The sequence below is a fragment of the Anoplopoma fimbria genome, chromosome 24 (genome assembly GCF_027596085.1).
Source record: "Anoplopoma fimbria isolate UVic2021 breed Golden Eagle Sablefish chromosome 24, Afim_UVic_2022, whole genome shotgun sequence".
Lineage (NCBI taxonomy): Eukaryota > Metazoa > Chordata > Actinopteri > Perciformes > Anoplopomatidae > Anoplopoma > Anoplopoma fimbria.
In genome coordinates, this window is record NC_072472.1 from 16,169,964 (window position 1) to 16,191,276 (window position 21,313).

The 21,313-nt window shown below is 41.4% G+C and overlaps 1 protein-coding gene across 3 annotated transcripts in view; it reads right to left on the reverse strand.

The window, feature by feature from the left end:
- Nucleotides 1-21,313, reverse strand: part of LOC129114073 (spectrin beta chain, non-erythrocytic 1) — a 38,594-nt gene that overhangs the window by 9,739 nt on the left and 7,542 nt on the right. For all 3 annotated transcript variants that reach the window (XM_054626585.1, XM_054626587.1, XM_054626586.1), the window contains exons 2-26: nt 10,930-11,081; nt 10,500-10,673; nt 10,073-10,164; nt 9,830-9,910; nt 8,633-8,748; nt 8,153-8,265; nt 7,877-8,064; nt 7,650-7,767; nt 7,336-7,494; nt 6,922-7,224; nt 5,722-5,875; nt 5,240-5,634; nt 4,786-5,049; nt 4,491-4,702; nt 4,211-4,348; nt 3,872-4,091; nt 3,166-3,702; nt 2,368-2,570; nt 2,192-2,282; nt 1,813-1,959; nt 1,376-1,639; nt 919-1,143; nt 710-799; nt 264-542; nt 39-169 (exon numbers count right to left, since the gene is read on the reverse strand). In XM_054626585.1, the coding sequence (XP_054482560.1) occupies nt 39-169; nt 264-542; nt 710-799; nt 919-1,143; nt 1,376-1,639; nt 1,813-1,959; nt 2,192-2,282; nt 2,368-2,570; nt 3,166-3,702; nt 3,872-4,091; nt 4,211-4,348; nt 4,491-4,702; nt 4,786-5,049; nt 5,240-5,634; nt 5,722-5,875; nt 6,922-7,224; nt 7,336-7,494; nt 7,650-7,767; nt 7,877-8,064; nt 8,153-8,265; nt 8,633-8,748; nt 9,830-9,910; nt 10,073-10,164; nt 10,500-10,673; nt 10,930-11,081 (4,846 nt within the window). The remainder of the gene's footprint in view (nt 1-38; nt 170-263; nt 543-709; nt 800-918; nt 1,144-1,375; nt 1,640-1,812; nt 1,960-2,191; nt 2,283-2,367; nt 2,571-3,165; nt 3,703-3,871; nt 4,092-4,210; nt 4,349-4,490; nt 4,703-4,785; nt 5,050-5,239; nt 5,635-5,721; nt 5,876-6,921; nt 7,225-7,335; nt 7,495-7,649; nt 7,768-7,876; nt 8,065-8,152; nt 8,266-8,632; nt 8,749-9,829; nt 9,911-10,072; nt 10,165-10,499; nt 10,674-10,929; nt 11,082-21,313) is intronic.

Sequence of the window (21,313 nt, forward strand, 5' to 3'; positions counted from 1 at the left end):
TTACACTTCAACATTTTGATCTATTTGTGCGCTCCTACCTCTCTGGGTGTTCACCGGTGACCATGATGCGGCTGCTGTTGGCTAGTTGGTGAATGGTTTGGGCGTAGTCTTCAAGTGCCTGTTCCAGGGTCTGGTGCTTCTTGACCATCACTAGTGCGCTTTGCTCATCCTGGGAGACAGATGTGAAATTATCATATAAGACAAAAGATTGGGGAAAAAGCAGCACCAAGAGCTTTTTTTTGTCTTGTTCTGTCTCATCTTACCTTAGCTTTTTCCTCTGACATCATGTGTAGCTCTTGTTCTCCCATCCAGGCTTCCGCCTCCGCTGCATCAGCATAGAACTGCTGGGCGCGATTGGCCTCTATAAGACGGGCATGGCGCTTGTCTGTCTCGGCTATCAGCTGGTCCCAGAGGTCCCGCAGCTCGACAAGGCGCTCCTCTAGGACAGACTGTCTCTCACCATCTACCTGGCTCTGAGTCTGGCCTCGTCTATGGATGTCATCGATGCGAGGCTGGTGGCCCTGGATCTCCTTCTGCAATGTCTGATTCAGAAACAGAGAGGGTGGGTTGGCATTTTCTGTGCCTCACATTTGCCGTTCATTGAAAGCGTTTAATAATTCAGAAAAGCCAATGAATGTTAGTCATTTTTATCTTCCTTTAATTACCCTGCATTACAACATTTTAAACAAAGTAATTGTATTCACTGTACCTGGTTCTTCTTGATTAGCAGCTGTACGGTGGGCAGGTCTTTTCCATGGTCTGTGGAGTCCGCCAGTGGCATCCTCTCTTTCACCCAAAGCTGAGAGAAAAGCAGACAGATGAATAAAACATGAGCTTTAGGCAAAATAGATGAAATACAAACACCGCCTTAAAACTTCTACATCTAATTCATGCAATCTATCAGCTGATCCAACTCACAATTTCATCCTCCAGATCTCTGTTGAATTGATGTGCTTCTTTGGAGGCGAGTAGTCGCTGTCTCCTCAGTTCGAGAGGATCCTGAAGGTTGGAGAAGTTGTCGGTGACACGCCTTTGCTGACCATCTACTTCAGTGATTCCAGCGTCTTCCTGGGACAGGGCCAGAGCCTGAGACTGAAGGGACTGCACCTCCTTCTCTCTGACCTCCATCTGGTGCTCCAGCATCTACACAGCAACAATACAAAGATGTTAGAAGATATCACATTTGACAGCGAACACTTAACATGTGGCCAGTTCCACCACATGCACTCACTTAAGCAAGTGCAGGATTCATAAAATGCCATCTGTAGATTTTTCCGTACATTTATAATCCCAATATATGTTTTGTATAACGTAACAGTATTTGTTGACAGCAAAGAAGGCATGGATTGTGCTTTGCATAAACAGTGTGCTCTACCTGGTGCTTCTTGAGCAGGATGTTGACACTAGTCAAATCTTTGCCATAGTCGTCGTTATGCAGCTGTCCCTCAAGATTTTTCAGCCAGACATCCAGAGCAGAGCAGCTCTGTGTAAAGAGCTCTGCCCGGTTAGCATCGAACAAGCATTGGGCTTTTGTGCGGGTGGTGCCCTCCAGATCCTCCCACTGACGCTGTAGGTCCTCCAGAGTCTGCTGAACAACAGGTTTCAGCTCCGGCTTCTCGGCCACCAGTGCCTGACCCTCCTGTTATAGACAGGAAAAGAGGATATGTATGAATTCAGGTATATTTTGTTTGGTAATGTCAATCCTGACATTTTGTACTCAAGAAAATTATATATAAATGAAATGCTGACAATCGGGCAGATAAATTGATGTCCAAGTATTGATTAACAACATTAACATAGAAATTGCGAAACCTTATCAATTTTGTCCAGCCAGTCTTTGTTGGAGGCCAGCTCTGCCATGAAGGCCTGATGCTTCTGCCACTTGCTGTGAAGATTTCTGGCCTCATCATAAGACATGTCCTGTGCCGTCAGCATCTTCTCATTTATCCACAACGTGAGCTACAGAAAAGAGAATAGCAATATGGATTATGTATCATTTCTTGATTAAGTGTTGTGTACTTTTGGGAATGTAACATAAAGAAGTGATCAACACAAATTCTATAGTTTGTTTCTTATTAAAGAAGCCATTTCTACTGACAATTCTAGGTTACTTTCACATATGTATCCCCTTCAGCATCTTTACTTATTTATTCATTATGCCATTTTATTTCATTTTAAACATATTTTTTACCTCCTGTCCGTCTTGGAGGAAGTGCTGCAGTTCACGGTTGTCCTTAAGCTTAGCCAGCAATTCATTTGCAGCCTCCTTATTCTTAAAATGCCTGGAGAAAATTAAGCAGAAAGCTAAATCAACTTATTTTCTTCAAATATTACACTATTTATACATGAAAAATGGCTTGCTCATACCTTTCCTGGATGGAATCGACTTTTTCCTGGATCTTATCAGCGTTTGCATTGCTGTCATTAATGAGGCGCCGTCCAGCCTCCACCACACCAGTTATCTTCTCCTCACTGGCCTCTGTGGTGGTGAGGAAATCCTCATGCTTCTTAATGGCCCCTTCAGCTCCTTGAAGACTGGTGGGCATTTCTGTGTGGGACAGCACATACTCCTACACAGAGAGGAAAGGAATGCAATTTGTTTAAACATTTCATATGTGCAATTATCGTTTTGCAGCCTGTTTGCTTACTGTAAGTGATGTATTGAGATTAAAACATTTAAATAAATTACAAACTGGGGATATACTGAAGTAATAAAACTTCAACAAGACACCAATTAAATTATGCCACAGCTGTCTTTGAATCCATTCTCTTAGGTAGACCTATGGCCTACTTACAGTGCATCTAACCTTCTCCTCCAAGGTTTGGAGTGAAAACACATAACTGGGCACAAATGTAAACAAGCCGCTAACACCCACACAACCTTAATAAAGACTAATATAGGGCAAACAACACAGAGTTTAAAACATGAGAAACATTATTACATTCCTATCCAACTCATAGTAACCCATAATCTTCTTAAAGAATTAATCCTCCACTTAAATCATGCAGTATATCGAGTATTTCAGAAACACACAGGTATTGACTGCTGGCCTGTAGACATTGACCAATAAATCTGTACGTTGATAAATTATTTTGTTTCAGTGAATTAATTTAGTTTCCATAACTCTCTGGTACAGGCTTTAAATCATAGGGTATTTTCCTAACCTGGCTGTTGAGGAAAGCCTCTGCCTGCTTTGCGTCTCTCAAGAAGGTCTGGAAGTCAAAGGCCTGGGCCAAGAGATTGTGGCGGTTCTCCCACATGCGACGCAACTCATGCCAGCCAGTGTCCAGTGCCTGGAGTCTCTGGGCCAAGAACATGTGCTGGGCATCTGTCTGACCTTGGGTCACCTCCTCACCGACCGCTCGCATCTTCTCGTAGTCCTCCTTGTAGTTATCAACCTCATTCTTAATACTCTCATGCTGGGTTAGCAAACTCTCAGCCTCGGGCAGAGAGGTTGGAATGTCCTCTGAGGCCACGGCTGTCTGGGTGCGGGACAGCCAGGACTGAAAGTCATCCAGATCCCTGAGGAAGCCCTGCAGCTTGCTGGCTTCGCCCAATGACTCCTCGCGCCGTTTCATGGTGGCATTCAACTCCTCCCACACCTCTTGAATCTCTGCCAGGTGTCCTTGAATCTCCCCTGCCTGATCTGGATGTTCCAAGGCCAACTTTTCAGCCTCGTTCCTCAGGTCATCCAGTTTGCCCTGAAAGGATATGAAAAATGATTTTAATGCAGATATGATCACTAGACACCTCAACATGCAGCCAAAAATAGTTCTACATCTAATTTACCTGATGTTTAAATTATCTATAACACAGTCTGATCTGTTCCCATCTCTCCCCTATTATTCATTGCATGTGATCTCTCCATACCTGAATGGCCTCCAGGTCCCTCTCCATGCCAGTGAGTTTGCGCTGCAGCGCCATCACTCCAGCCAGATCATTGCCCAGGCTCTGGGTGGATTCAATCACTTTGGTTTTTTCCTTCATCCAAGTTTGGATCTCATTGCACTCCAAGTGGTAGTTCTGGATGTTAAGGGCCGACTCGAGGGCTACTTTCTTTTGGCCAGCCAGTTGTTCGAACTCCTTCCATCTAGGGACCACAGTTAATGTAAGATTTAGGCTAAAATGCTAACCCCGGTGCTCATTTAGTTCAAATGTATTTCTGTGTAAAATGGTGGGTTTTACTGGGCCTCATATGTTAACTCTAACCTGTTGTGCAGTTGGTCTCGTGTCTGATGGATTTGGTCTTTGTTACAGCTGTCGGAGCTCAGCAGCTGCTCGGCCACCTGGTTCACATCGGTTACACGAGTGCCTAGGTTGTTCATCTCAGGTTCCAGTGTCTCAAATCTGCAGGAATAAATAATAGACCAGCATCAATTCACTCATTCTGAAAAGTTTAATCTAATTTAGAGTAGATTTTTTACATGCGTCATGTTTTGTATTAATTCAATCTTCTATATTAACATTATTCCCTTTCCCCCAGACTAACCTCTGTTGCACAACCTCCAAGTCCTCCAGTCTGGTAGGGATCGCCATGCCATGTAACCACTGCTCCTTTTCCTCCACCCAGAGCTGGCAGGCACCAGCTTCACTGAACATGCGGTAGAGGGCCAGGGCACCTTCCAGAGCCTGGCGCCGAGCCGCTGACAGAGACTCCAGTTCTTCAAAACTCTTCTCAATAGCAGGTAGTCGACCATCCACCTACAGTCAGCCATAAACAATATTTAGACCAACAGACAGTAAGTCATCACTGAAGAAGTATGAGAAAGATAAAGCACACATACCTGAGGGAAATGTATATAATCCTCTGGCAGTGCTTCGACTTGCTCATGCAGGGAGTCGATGCCGGGGCGGTGACTTTGGATCTCCTCCTCTACCTCCCTCTGCTTGCGAGCGAGAGTTTGAGTGGAGAACTCATCATGGCCCACCTCCTGACTGGACACCTGTCTAAGCGTCTCCATGATCCATGCCTCCATGTCATTGGCATCAGTTTGAAACTGCTGCAGGGCCACAGCTTCCTTAAGGTTCTGCTCTCTGAGCTTAGTTGTCTGGGGAGCAGAGAGAAAAGGAAAATTAAAAACACAAATAAGCAATAAATGCAGCCATTTATACTGTACAAATACAATGAATCGCGACTTACACTTCCTGTAAGTCGCTACACTTCCTGTAAGTCGCTTTGGATAAAAGCGTCTGCTAAATGACTGTAATGTAATGTAATGAATCGTGATCACCACCCACCTCCTCCAGATGTGACCACTGTGCACGGATGTCTTGAATCCTCTCGGTGACCTCTGGGGCTCCAAAGTGTCCCTCCTGAACCAAAGCTTCTCCGGCAGCGATGCTGTTACTCAGAGGGCCATAACGGGCTGCCATCTCATCGCTGAAGGCCTCATGTTTGCTGAGCAGGTGAAGGGCAGAAGTGAGGTCACGGCCACAGTCTCCACTGGCCAGGATCTGCTCCTGCTCTCTGATCCAGGCTGCTTCTTCTCCCACATCCCACAGAAACTGCCACAGGCGGCGTGAATCCTCTAGGCGCACTCTGCGTGTCCCAGCAAGCTGACCGAGCTCCTCATAGGCTTGACCGAGGAGGTCAACTTTCTCACTAACTAGTCCCGGCTCACACGGTTTGTAGACTGGCAAATAAAAAAGGCAGGAATAAATGGCACTTAGATCTTGTGCACAAATAAATGAGACTAAATGTACATGATCTGTAGACTCACCTTGTTCATAGGAAGTGAAGCGCTGTGCCGCTCCCTGAACTGCCTTGATCCTCTCTGCCTGAGCTGAAATGTCAGCCTCTACCAGATTGTGTTTCTGCAGTAGGTCTAACACATCGTGCAAATGTTTGCCACTGTCCTGAGACTGCAGACGACTCTAAAACAGAACACAGTCCAGTGGAAGATTTAGTTATTTCAAATTTTAAAAAAGAAAATATCCATAATCCATACTGATACCAAAAGAACCCACAAGGTAGAAATCTAGTTTAAAACGTGGAGATAATTATACATTTTGAATCATTACTAATTTATGAGCTATGTTTGGCACATGGTGATATTTGAAATGGCCAAAAATCGGTAATGGCTGTCAGCAGAATTTCAACAAGCTGTAGCTTCAGACCATTAACCTGAACAAATCTGAGCCATCGGAGCAGAACCATTCAATGACAACAAGACAAAGTGCTACAAACACAATTAAATTCAGATAATAAACCGTATACAAGCATTCTCATTATATGGCAATGGTTGATTAAATCACTAAGACATTAACAGCATGATACCAGTAGCCACTGAAAATTACCGAAGAAATGGATTAATGTCCTGAACAACTCTACCCCAGACAAACAAACTCAGACATTCACAGTATATCTCTATCCAAGCTGTCCCCCATCAAATTAAACACCTGTAGCTGTTTCTCAACTGGGAAATGAGTCAAAAGCTCAAAAGCAGCTAATAGAGCTATATTTGTTTAAGGTGGTGGGTGGCTAATGAGGCCACGCCCTCAGAGTAGTAGAAAGAGACAAACATGCTCATTTTTAAACAGATACACAATTGATAAATATTCACAATTTTAAAACAATTATTTATTAAAACCAAAATTAAGACCCAGATTGAATCAGTAAAGTGAAAAAGACTCCTGGTGACTGAGGTCTACCTCAGCCAACCTCAGTAAAGGCGAACCAGCTCAGGCTTATAAAAAAAATCGAATTACTAATGTTAATGTTCCTCAGATAAGCACAGACACTAAAGCTGCCGAGGACATATGTGAACAAACACTAACTTACTTGAGAGGATTAGGAAATTCCTTTTTGTTGATTAAAAGCAAAGCCGACAGAATGTAGGAATGCAACACAGTAGTTCAAACGAATAAAGACAATGTGAGCACTTTAAATAGAGTAAGCATGTGTTGTGATGGGTCAGTACCTTCATGTCTGCCATCCAGTCCATGATGTAGCGCATCTCCTCAAACAGTCTCTGTAGGTCACGATGGGCGTTCAGCCGCTCTCTGCGTGCAGCCAGGAGCTCTTTCAGGTATTCCCAGAGTCGAAGCACATTATCCCTCCGTGCAATAACACGGCGCACATCGTGGTACTTCTCTGCTTCCAGCTCTTTGGCAACAGCCTCCACAGCAGCCACACGCTCCCAATACGCCCCAATGTCTGTCTCAATTGCTTCATGTTTACGGGTGGCAGCTTCCACAGCTCCCAAGTCAGTTCCAAAGTTGTCCTATTAACAGAGGAAAGTGAGCTCAATCCCAGTAAAACTGTTCAATGTATTCAAGACAAGAAATAAGAATGCATCAGTAGCCATACACAAGTCCGTCTTTCATTTTATTACCTGAGACACCAGCCTCTGGTTCTCACTCAGCCACGTTTCCCGCATAGCTGCTTTGCGGTCAAAACGTGCAGCAAGCATCTCCAGCTTCTCCTGGCGAATCAACTCGTTTCTCAGTGCCAGCTCTCGTTCATGCTCTGCCTTTTCCAGTCGCTCCCATGCCTGCCACATGAAAACACAGGAAGTTAGTAACATCCTGCAACTAGGATACCAATACTGCATACATGCTAAATGTTGATTACATCACATCATTAGACATGGCTTTTACTTTTCTTGATGGAAAACTCTTTTCTAGACCTTTCTAGAGCAACCCATACCTTATTGATGTCAGAGATGAGTTTGCCTTCTCTTGGCATGTAGACTTTCTGATTGTTTGCTCTCATCTTGCTCTGGATAGTAAAAAGGAGAACTTCCAAGTTTCCTTTCTCTGTAAATCTGTGGAGATAGACACCACCGTGATGTTAAATAATGTGCAGTTTCTCACTTTGGATCCTTAGGGATAACAAGCATTGGGTCATTCACTGGGGTATATTAACCCACTCACTTGGGGGGTTTCTCCACAGTCCGGTAGGAGTTAAAAGCCTGCAGCTGGTTTTGCACAGCACTCAGTGAGTTAGCAAGCTGCCGATCATTGAGCGTCCCTATGGTCTGCTCAATCCACTGCAGCAGCTCCGAGGCAAGGGTCTCATACTTCTCTATCAGTTGGTCAGCCTCGATAGCATAGTCCAGTACCTGCAAACGAGAGGGATCTGTGTGTGAATCAAGGCAACGTGTGGCCAAACACTTTTACTCTCACATAATGTACACACACACAGCTAACCTTGCCAATTCGTTTGCCCTCCACTGCCAGGGCCTTCATCTTGGAGAAGTAATGGTAATAGGTCGCCACATAGGTAATGATTGACTTTTCATCAGGCTGATCAACATTAACATCTAGAGGCAAAAAAAAACAACAGCATGATCCATTTGCACAGAACTCTTTTAATAAAGTGACCATAAAGTTCATCATGCACAAACAACACATTTATTTTGGCTATCAAGATAAAATAAGATAATCTTTTATTAGTTCCACAGCAGGGACATTTGCAAAACAAGCATGAATTGGGAGTCAAATTGGTCCCAAACTTTACTATCTTCCGATATAGTTTTGGTGATGTCACTGTAGCTGACATGTGATGTGGTGTTGCCATCAACAGCCATCAATCTGTTTCAAACAACAGTTTAGTGCCTTAGTGGACAGTGTCAGGCCGTCAGTGTGGCTTGTGACAGAACTGTTTTTGTGGAGGCTTTACCCACTCACCTTCTGGGTCCAGCAGCTTGGTGAGCCCAAGCTCCTTCTCAGCCACATTGAAAGCATTCTGGAGATTGTAATGAGCATTGGACCTCTTCAGGTTGTCAACCTCAATCACATCGGGTCTGCAAAGGCCAGAGAACATTTATGTTTTTTAATAATAATAGATGGCAGAGCAGGGTGAAAGCAAATTGCAATATCATTCAGGCTGACATATAGATTTATAGCATCACCTATCTGTTGTATAGAGTAAAAACATTTTGCAGTCCACTCCAAAACATGTCTATGTTTACTGACCAGGTTGCATTAAATAATCCATTGGATTTAGGTATAGTCATCTGCAGGCAAACAGGCTTTTCTGTGGATTAGGCAAACTGTTCCTGCCAATTATTGCTTATTCTTGCCTGAACCCAGTTTGAATTTTGGGCTTACTTATTCATTGGAAGGGTGTCAAATAGACATATCACTCTAACTTTAATACCAAATAGGCATGAAATGGCATTCCCAAAATATGAGGACAAAAAAACGCTATTTTTTCTTGTAGGCTCAGTGACCATGTCCAGAGGTTTGAATTTTACAATGATCATGAAACATTATCCTCCACAGAATGTTCCTAATTCATGAAACATATGGAATCACATTTCAGGTGCTTTAACAATAGAAAGGGAAACATTTTTTTTGCATATTGTATGTGCCTGCTGATGTGACTCAACTGTAGTTTGAAAAGTGGCCTCATCATGTAAATGGCAGCGTCATGTTTTACATGAATATCCCAAGGTTCAGTAACTCTAATGAAAGCAATGTTTGCATTCATATATCAAATATCACCTTAGACATTCATTTCATTGAACAGCAGGGTGTGCAAGAGAGTTATCAAGCATGGCTCTTCATAGAAAATAAGTGGGTTATTATTTCTGTGATCTAGGTCATCTGACTCCCTATTTTCATCCTTTTAGACATACTGCAGACTGTTTGAAGGATGGAAGGAGTAAGAGGAGACCTAAATAGAAAAGGGGATAAGAACACCCCTGAGAGGTGTGATGGTACTGCAATAAGTGCTAATCTTTAGGTAAGGAAAGATAAAAAAAATAAATAAAAAAAAAAGGGGGGTTAAGATTCTTTGTGGGAAAGTCCTGTAATAATTAAGTATATGCTTAACAGGGGCCAGTTGTTGCATTGTAGTAGTTACAGGAAGAAGTCAATGACCTGTGTTTGTGCACGATGGCACTGAACGCCAGGCCATCTCTCCAGCTCGTGGTGAAGTTGTGGATGTTGACATTCGGGTATCTGCCAGATCAGAAATCAGAAATCATTAACTCATCACAGCACAATTCATCAGTTACCACTTCAGTAAAATCACAAAAAGAATAAATGGTTAAATATATCTGCAACATATCAAAATAGTTTATCCTGTGTGATTAAGACATCCCTTTCCCCCTCTTTTCTCACCCAGCAGTTTTCATTTGGCACCAAAGCAGCAGGGCATCTTTAGCTGATTTTTTCTCCTTGTTGTCCTCTGTCGCAACACTAATGTCCTGGATCTGTCAGCACAGCATTCATTTAGTTAAGACTGTGTCCACATCATTTGAAACAATTGCTAGAAAACCAGACCTTGCAATGTCATGATTATCATCTATTATCCGTTAGTATATTAAACCACATTTCAGGGAGGATTCAAAAGTAATGGCAGTAGGCTAGTATATAATATTTGCATGAATAACTTTATTACATTACATTGCAGCAGTATTAACCTCTATTACGAGTTCTATGAATTTGCTTGATGATGAGCTGAGCTCCATGCAGAGATCTGATGTCCTAAAGCTAAAGCCGCTTCAGCACCGTGACAAACGCTCTTCAACACTACCCTATATGTTACCTGGAAGCGAAGGATGATGGTCCAGATGAGACCCAGGGTGAGACGGTGATTCCCATCTACAATGTCATGTGAACCCATGTTTTCTAGATGGACTTTTTGCTCCTTGAGAAACTGCAGGGCTTTATCAACATTTTCCAGGCAGTGGATACGCATGCGGCCTTTAGTGGGCTTTGGCTACGGGGAGCAGAAGAAAAACAACAAAAACAGTGTTGAAATTATTGAACAAAAGAGATTAAAACATACATGAAGAGGAAAGGGCAGCAGTATTTTCAAAATGAGGAAAACAAGGAGAAGCAGGAGGAGAAGTATATCACACTAAAAGAAAGAGGAAATGGAGAGCATGATATCTCCTTCCCTCCTGACTTGTGGTGCAGGTCATCCTCTGGGTCAGGGTAAGGACAGAAAGGGGTGGATTCTGTGGGATACTGACCAGCTGTTCTCCTGAGAGCACTTCCAGAAGGCGGATTAGCATGCGACCATCGCGCAGGTCGGTGTACAAGTCGCCAATGCGACAAGTCACTCGGCCTAAGTGAGAGTTTACCCATTTGGTAAAGGTCTTCTTCTGCACCGCTTCACGCTCATCTGCAAAAGAAACAACAGGGAGAGAGAGTGAGAGAGAGAGGGGCTGAAGTTGCATTACTACAAGAGTACAATCGACTCTGCTGACTGAGATGTCACTGGCATCAAAATCATTGCCGTCAGGGAAATAAATATGTACAAGGAATCAATTTGGCTCTAAACAAACACCAACACAGTCTACAAGTTTGATCAGTCCTGAGAGCGGGAGGTGAGGGTAAATCATACGGACTTAAGCCCTCGTCCTGAGCAGTTCATTTCACAGATAAGCTACGCCATTAAGTCTAAAGGATCACTGCGTTGACAGCTTAGCGAGAGGTTTTCACTCCTCAGACCAAAGTTTACTGTTGGCTCTCATCACATGTGCATTGCTAATTACTCTGATGATGTGATTTAAGGAGGGAAACGTAACAATGCAAAAATGCACATAAAGAGAATGACATTTGCTGTTCCTTTATTGAAGTGGGACTAAAAAAAAGAATCACAATAAATTAAGCTGTAAAAGCAGCTCAGACATATGGACCAAGGGAGTAAGAAGCTAATCCTACTCTGCCAACTACCAAGGTGACCTCATTTCTAGGACACAAGGTCTTCCTGCCTTTCGAAAACACCATTCTAAGATTGTACTTAATGCGCTGCACCTGATAAAGACAACACAGTAAAACCCCGAAGCAGACAGTAAATAGATCAGAGAAGCAGCTCTCTGATAATGAGATAACAAAGCAAAACATATATGCATCTGCTTGAAATGAAATAAAATGGTGAAGATAAATGTCTCTCATAAATAAAATGCAAAATAGGCTGTAAAGCAGCTTGGTGTAACAACTCAAACCCAAAAGTTACAACTTGTGTGCTTCATGTGTTGCCTCAAAACAGCCTTGAGGGGGGGAAGGTACCTGGACGGGTCTGTAAACAATCTCTCCTCCTCCCTATTCAATTCAACCATTTCTTAGCACTATTACATTGTTTAAATGTTGCCAAAGGTATTGTTTTATTAAAGTAAAAGCTAAGACAGCATGGTTTGTTTTATAGAATGTAATCAAATAACGCACCAATCAGAATCAGAATCAGTTTATTGCCAAGTATGTTACACATACAAGGGATTTCCCAAGGTGACAGGTGTGATTTCTCTCAACCACATACATGCTACGTGCCGATCTTGTGTAGAAGGGAAGGCTTGCAACTGCAAACTTCTGTAAAGTTCAAATGCAATACTATTCAAAGCTGAGACTTTCAACCAGAAGGCAAGACCCACATACATAGGCAGTTCATGTAATAGTGGGGGATTTTCAAGGTCAGCAAGTTGAATACAGTCATATCAAAAGAGATCCATGAGATTAAATCACAAGGTCAGGACATTAATGACAGTTCTTCTAGAATAAAAAATCCCATAAATCTTTTTTTTTGCACTGAATGTGATTGAAATAGTTTGAAGTATGTTAAGAGAAAGCTATTAGCTGCTCAGGAAGTATTACTACTTACTATAAACGTATAACTGTCTATGACTAAGCCACCCCAAAAAGAGTGAGCAATGTGAAGTGACCAAAGCCAGCACTTTACCAACCGTCAGCTAAATAAAGAACAAGATTTTGAAATTTTACACAAGCTTTCTATTGTGGAGTAATACCAGAGGACATAACGCTCGACCTGTTGCGAGCTTAAGGTGCTTCCCCTGTATCTATACTGCACTACTACAGAGGCCCTCTCTTTTAATAAGTAATACAGATAGCTTCATGTAATGTTGTGCTTTGATCCAATTGAGCTAATAATCTTCTGGAACAAACAATAAAGACGTTCACAGCTGATGTTAATTCCATATTTTTTGTATATGCTCCATCATCATGCTCACAAAAATGTCTTATGCATCAGTGTGGTTTAAAAAACAGGCCACACCTGTCAAGTCTCATGTTTTCCCCGTTGAGCCCAAAGTTTCAGTGTGTTTTGGGGATCTTTCGGCCTTGAAATGAAAATCTCACAGTGTCAAAAAACATCACTAAAACGTGTTTGTTGTTATCCTAGCTCAGTGAGAAAATGCCAAAGCACTGTGGAACGCCCTTCCTTGCCTCAGTTGCTGTTCTCCTGAAAGCAGTGTCTGCAAAAATGCACTGACCATCATTAGAAGAAACGATAACAGAATATATTCCATTATTCAGTATAAAATTAGGCTGTCCATGCTCTGCACCAGAGCTGACGGCAGCAGAACAAAACATGAAAGTGGTAGGAGAGGAGAACAGAACAATTATTGGAGAAAGCAAAGAGAGTGAAATTTGTTGCTTTGTTTTCACTGCTGGTAAGTCACATGTACCTGCTTATAGTATGAATACACATGATAGTCTATTTGGGTGTATTCTTGTGTAGTAGAGTAGAATACAAACAAACATTTTAAATATTAAGTGGTTCTTAAAATGTCTGTATCTCACACAAGCCTGCAGAGGAAGCATGTGCATCGTGTTCAAAAAGTAAAATATCATCTACTAATGTCTCACTCGGTCCTACCTCTCTCATTTCCTGCGTGAGGGCTGGGTAATAAGATTGCTCATGCTTGACAGACAAAGAGTTCAACAGCAGATAAACCCAAAGACCTTGAGGTTCTTAGGTGCAGAAGTACACATGCACGTGAATCAGCACGTTTTATGAAAAAGCCCTCAACAATTTCTTTAAGTTTCCAGATTCAGCACAGATATACAATTGAAGTTTTCATAATAGAAATAATAAGTAACATTTAAAGACATAGTTGATATGTTAATTCAAAGCAGATGAGTTTCATGGCCTACAGGCATATTTGGAGGGTTGGAGATGTGGCAGAAACAGGTTTTCTCTGCGATCCCAGCTATCAGCCCCTTTGTCTTCTGGACATGTGCACTTTTCCTGGTTAACCTAAGCTCAAAGATATCAGACAAACAAGAGAATTTTATGGCCTCACACTCAAACAACTACTATTGGTCAAACAGCCCCGCTTCAGCTTTGCCCTGGTTGGTCCTATACATACTGTAAAGGTTATTTTCCATTCTCATTTGAACTTTCAAGAACTGACTCACTACACCTGCTTTGTTTCTTTTCCTATCTCCCCCAAGCACCAAAACCAAAAGATCTTCCATTATTAAAAGGACCACTAAGCGATTTGAATCTGTTCGATGAGCCAGCAGAGGTGGATTACTGTGGCAGGTGAGGTTCAGCTGAGGAGCCCACATTCCTCCTTGCACTTGGCCATGTTGTGCAGCACCAAGCCCTGAGGAGGAGTCAGTGGGCAGTGGTCCTAAAGAAGAAATACTTCAACCTTGCTGGTGCTCCGCTGCTAATAACAAAGCTACTGAACAAGACACACAACACAGACAAATCATCATTCCCCTTATGTTAAACAAACACAAACTTGTCTTAATTTGCAGTTACAGTGGATAAGGCCAATACCGGTGCTGCTGTTTTCACTAATAATGTGACATTTGTGGATTGTGTTGTTAGTGCATAGGAGGAAATGTCAACTGTAACGTTTGCACATCCATGTCTAAATGGTTTATCATTTTTTTCTAACCTGTAAGAATGCTTAGCAACAGAAGTTGTGTTTGCTTTTAACAGAGAATAGGCTGGTGGCTGAAGGTGAGAAAGGAAACCGAGACTTTTCCTCCCACATGTTGTCAGATGGGTCACCTCATGCAAAATACCTGCAGAGCCTGCCAACATTGTTACACAATTACACAATAAAGGACAAGAGAGAATAGTGGGCAAATGTGAGCATTAGAAAGCAAGCCTAGTAATTACTATTATTATTAGTCTTACATAAACTTAGCTTTTTTGGACCAAAAGAATCCCACAGTAATGCCTTTCCAGCCTTGAAACATAGACAGTTTAATGTAATAGTTTAAATGAATCTAAAATGAATCCTAACAAGTATACACTATATCTATGTGGATTCAATCAACTACTTTATTTTCTCAGATATTTTAATACAATACAAAATAGGATTTATATTAAAACTGGACTCTACCTCTAAATCATTTAGCAGTACGTGCCTTAAAAGCACTCTGGGGCTGGAATTTAATAAATTCTCATTTAAATTTCACATTAGTGAGCATTTAAAACTCCCTCGACTATATTGGAAATCTGCCTGTACTTCTTGAGTCAGTTTGTGTGAAAGCAACGAAAACAAGCATTTACAATTCTTTCTCCATTGTTTACCAATGGCAGATCAGAACTAGTGGTTACAGGTATCCTTAGATGCTTCAAAAGCATATTTGGGCATGTCCCGTCACTTTAAACATGCTTTAAGTATACGTCAAGGCGGAGGAGTAGAGCGGGGGCCTGGCTCAGCTAGTGCCCTACCTACTGTTGAAGGTACCGGGGTTTAGCTTGCTGTTGCTCTCTATTTAACCCCAAAACAAACGTTGGCACTGTTGATAACGATGATTATCTACAGGTAATCTGAGCACATACGCCGCCAGACCTAATCCTGTCTGTGAGGCTCATCGAGGCTGGGATCATATTTGGTGATAAAATAGAGACAGATACAACACAATGAATAGCTGGGCCAAGGCTCATGCACTTACATAATTGAAAACAACATCACATTAGAACAACTTAGACTATGTGCAGTTTAAGACAAACAAGTCTATATAATTCATTATATAGGGGCGACGAGGTCAGGATAAGACCAAGACTATGGGTGTTGGTTGAAACGCCACCTGCGGGCCGGCAGAAATGGCGTGGCGACGAGGAGGCCGAAGCGACAATGGCTTAACCACTCGCCTCGAGGAAACCCTGCATGGAAGCACCAGGTATGGAGCTACTGTGGAGGGCAAGGCAGGGGCAGGATCAGCCTGAAATACCAGAGCTTTATGAGCATATTTTAAACACTAGCCAAAACACAGTATATCTAAAACTTTTCCAAAACATTTCCAGGCCTGGAAATCAGTTTTTTTAAATGTATCTAATGTCAACTCTCCAGGAATTTCCAGACTGTTGAACCCTGGGTCTATATCAGCTGTACCGTTATATTGAGGCCATGGTTTCATATTTGGTGTTAAGCAATTAACGTATCGTTATCTGAACACATGTGCTGCATGGCTAAAACTGGTCGGTGAAATTAATGATTTCCATGGGACATTTGCCCAATTTTACACATGCAACATGCTTTTCTAAAATAAAGTGGTCACTGTTGCATCAAAGGGTCAAATTAATTCATGATTGAACAACCATCATTGGTGCTATTAAATACACAGGAATACAACCACTATGGCTGTTAACTTTTTTTTAATGTATTTTCGGTTGAGTGTACTACCGTGTTAGGCAGGGATTTCTTTAAAGACAGATCTCTAGTAAATGGCAAAATAATAATAAAAGAAATAAATTGGATTAATCGATAGATCTGTTTATTAACATGAAATATTGTCAGGATTTTTAAATTGATGTTACTTTTGGGTACATATTGAACATCTGAAAACACACTACTGTGAAGTGTTTCACATTTGATAAAATCCCTACTCTGACTGATTTATCACATGTCAGACAGTGTGAAAGAGGGGAAGATATAGAGACAGTCAGAGACCTCCCGCTGAGTCTCCTTATTTAATTGTTCCTATGTTGCTCACTGTCTTCTCAATGAATCCTGCATCCCTTCGTTGCGTTGCATGACACTGCACTTTGGCTCCTAGTGGCGTCACATTCAGCTCAGAGGACAAGTAGTGACTCCATCCATAAATAGCTTACCATAGTAAGCACATTACACAACAGCAACAAATGCACACTGCATATTTTGTCCACTTTTCATTTCCATGACCACATTCACTGTCAAACCCACTTGACGACCGCCTTGTGATTATTTTCTCAATCCCAAACATGCAAGAAGCTTTAATAGGAGCTATAGAAAATGCATGCACAGGCTGGTAATCATTAAGTGCTGCTAACTATTTCATCTCGTTTTAGGTCTTGGCCAGGTCATGCCTTCATCCCTAGCCATTCCTGGTTCCCTTTCTAGCTGGGTTTAAATGCCCTTGACTTCATAAACTCTTTACATCCGGTCCCTCTCCCACCCTGAACTTGCGTAATGAGTGCCTTTGGTTACCCCGTTCTCAGAAAGAATGAGCAAACTGCTTCCATCAATCTGTCGGCTTTAATCTGCTCTAAAGACCTTCTCCTGGACATTCCCACACAGACAAGATTATGGTTTTGTGCCAAAGGGCACAGGGAACGGCACTCAGAGTGAGTCTGACTCTTCTCTTGCTTTCAGCTCTGCTCTTACTCATATTAAATATCTTACAATATATTTAAAATATGAACAAATATTGTAAAATCCAACTATAGCAGATTGTTGTACTACTAAGATTTTGTAGTGTTACTTCTGAACACGATTGCTAGTTAAGTTGTGTGATAAACAACTGTGAAGGACTAAGGATGAGTCAAGTGTGATGTATATAAAGTGATCAGAAAACTACATTGTGATTAGTGTATGTATGAGTAAGTATGTGTGTGTGTGTGTATGTATGTGTGTATGTATGTGTGTTGAACATGTTTAGGTAAATGTGGATGAAGGCATAACCTGGTATCTCTCCATTCATTCTATCCGATATCTTAAAAAGATCAGGCATCTCACATTCTTTGTTGGATTAGTGGCAACGTCTGGCACACAAAAGAACGCTGTTGCAAAACTAAACAAAACCATGAAACAGTTTTAACTCTAAATCCAAGTTCAAGCTTACCTTTAGTTAACTCATAAAGGAAATTCACTTGGTCAAGGTTGCTAAAAATACATGAGAACACAAAATACACAAGTCCCATAAAAAATTACACTTGATTCTACAGAGGACACATTAATTAGCTGTGTGTAATGCTGCAACCAGACAGGATAATTAATTCTTCCAACTGTGTAACTGAAACCTAACCCTCAAAAATCCATTTCTTAACTATCAGCTTCAAACTGTTATGCTGTCTGAGATGACAGAGTAGACCAAAGGCACTCATTATAGGACAACCTTGTCATCTTGAATTTGAGTCTGTTATTTGTCTTCATGAAACATTCATTACACACAGTAGTGAGAAAAAAAGAAAAAAGAATAGTCAAGAGCAGCTTGTAAGTTTAGTGCTTAGTGGTTACCGTTGTTTATTGACACCAGTGGGTGGTTTGAGCTAAGAGTGTGGCGTGTGCTACTAAATGGATGCTATGGGCAATGTAAACAATGAAGACGAACCATGAAGGACTTTGGATTTGTAAATCTTTTTGTATTAGAATTAAATTAAGGTTAAAATACCTACTACACCTTCAAAGTCAACAGTTGCTTCAGTTATTTAAGAACAGTATCATGAAGTCCAAAACAACTTGGAAAAAAAACTGAATACAGAATGTTGTACTGTATGTACCTCACACTGTTTGATCAAATCATTGTTTACATGTTTCTGCAGGGAATTTAAAATCTACCCTCGGTGTTACATGTCTACAGCGTTTATGCAGGCATCACTCACAAGTAATGCGTTTGCAAAACCAAGTGAGCAAAACGGCACACATTAATGCACATGCTTAGACATTTCTTTGTAAAAGCAGAACTTCCCTTCTTTTGCTTAAGACTTTGAAAGTGGGGCTGTGGTAAAACTGCCGCCTTGCCACATGTGGCACGAGTTATTTTTACACTTTTAACAGTTTGCGGTCACAAGTATAGAAAGACAATGTGTTCCGCCTAGCTAACAGGTCTGCTCTGACCATGACAAAAACTGAAAGGGTGAATAAGATAGTAACCTCTCTTACAGAACTATCCTCTTGTAGCCCTTTCTGAAGGCAGTGAAGGAACTCAACATGCCCTTCAGGTCATGCCCCTCTGTGCCATCTGCAGCTGCGGCTGATAATGGGGAAGAAAGGGGAGGACGGGGCTGGCCAAGGCCAATCACATGAGAAAAGAGACCGAAAACAGGCAACTCTCAGCCATAACATCTGGACACAATGGGGTGTGAAAAGTCAACAAGTCAATAATTTTCCTGAAGCATCCAAAACAGCACTTTCTTGTTACCCTTCCAAGTAGGAAACTGTCAATATTGGGGAAACTGTAAAAACACAAAGGCATTTTGTGTGTGCGTGTGGCGAAACCTCACCAAGGTAATGTGACTCTGAGTTACAGCTGGAGGCCACTAGAGTCAGAGCTTTCATTGAGAGTGTTAGAAATATTAAATTACAACATTTAATTCATAGTGCGCCACTAGGCTTGAAACTTATCCCCAAACGTGACATTGATCCCTTACAAAAATTAAATATCTTAAATAAAGTATATAAGAACAGAAATACTTTGACCTAAACAGCTAGGCATTCACTGAGAGAGAAAAATGTCTTGGTCACCTCTTTGTAAGGATTTGACCAAACAGACCAAAATGTCAGAATACAATAACATTAGAAAAAAAAAGACAATAGAGATAGACTGAAGATGACAACCAGAAACTATAGTGTGACATAAGTCAATTCAGTACAAAAAACATCAGAGCTGCAGATTTTGTTTGCACATATTTTTAACACTGCTGTGTTTGTGAGTGTGTTTTGCCTTTAAGGTTGTATCAAAGCACAGTGTATTTGTATAGAGACATTCTGCTAATGCCTGTTGAGTGACAGTCCAAACTAAAGTCCACAGCAGTTTACTCAGAGAGTAGGTAGCCAGGACGATGACCCTGTGGTCTAACAAAATACACTTAATCTATGAACCGCAACATCAAATCAAACGGAGAATGTATCTATCTTGGCGCCAAAATCAATATCTGGAATCATTAGGCAATATAGACTTTCACAAATCTCTCTATTGCATTTTCGCATGAGGAACCATGAGATTACATAATATAATGTGCATGGTGTCATTTGGGCTACTAGAAAATGTCAGGGTTTGAAATAGCTGTATATTTTCTCAGTTGGACATGAATGATTTTAAGGGTTAAAGGATAATCTGAAGGTCGGTCAAAAAAAACAGAAAGTTTACAAAAAAAACAGCAACTGTCCCGCCATGTGCCAATAAAGATAGTTCCAAGGTTTTTCTTCTCATTTCAATTCAACCATGTGGCCCAGTGTTCCATTCAACCGGAGATCCTTGGCCATAGTTATTTGGTTACTCATCATTTACCACTTGGTCAAACAATGCTACATGTGTTCAGTCCTTTAACGACTGGTATAGGTCCTGAAAATCGGTCTTTACCAATTTCCTCCCACTAAAAATGACTAAGATGTGCTTTTTTCCCAAATATTTATTCTTTGTTAAGATGTCCATTGTATGGTTGAGATCAAACGTTAGTCCAAAGTTGGTGAACACTGACCTTGAATAAACTGCATATAAGATGACAAATATTTAAGGAATGCAAACATACTGTGTGGTTTGCATATAAAACTATTTTGTGAATGCTTCCATTTGTGTGAAGCGGACAACGACCTATGCATTTACACATCTTCTATTTCATCAGCACGCATCATGGTTTAAAACAGGGAGGGAGGGAGTGACACAAAGAATGAGCCTCAAGGGTAGTCAAACTGGAAATACAAGTGGGTGTTGCCAAAATGTGTGTCTGAGTATGTGTGTGCATGGGTATATTTACAGCAAACTCGATCAACATGTTGTACAGAGATGACCAACAAAGAAAATAACCTGTCACACATCTGTAATCTTAATTCTCCTCACCATTTATTAAAAAATACAGATTCCTGTTTGAATGAACCTCATTTCAAAAAATGTTGTTGTAGGGAAGTGTGAATAAATCCTGTCAGCGAAAAATTAGTGACTGATCTCCGACCCCAAAAATGACACAATGAGTTTTAGGTTTACTTGCGTGACAAGTTGAAAAAGTATGTACCCTCGGCTTCTCTGTGCGTGACGTTTCATAGTTGAATGTGACAATGTTGTTGAAGTAAAAGATACGATCTCTTGGGTCTTATTTCCACTCAAGATCGACATGGCTGTGAGTGTGGAGCTGTAGGCATATACAAACATTTTGGCAGACCGTTCTCTTTCTCGGTGGCAATCAGGATATTGCTTAATATATTGTTGGTCCACTGCCAGAATATCAAACCTGCAGAGTAGACTTGCCCCTCGAATACACTATAACAGCGCTCCCATTACAAACAGCAACCAGGGAGGGACAGGAAACTTGCAAAACACTGTGATCTTCATGCACACCGCTGACTGAAATACCAGCTTCATACACTATTGACTGTACACGCTCAGCCACTGCAAATACTGTACCTTGTGGCCTGTGACTAAGGGGTCTAAAGCTCACAGGAACATGCCACATGT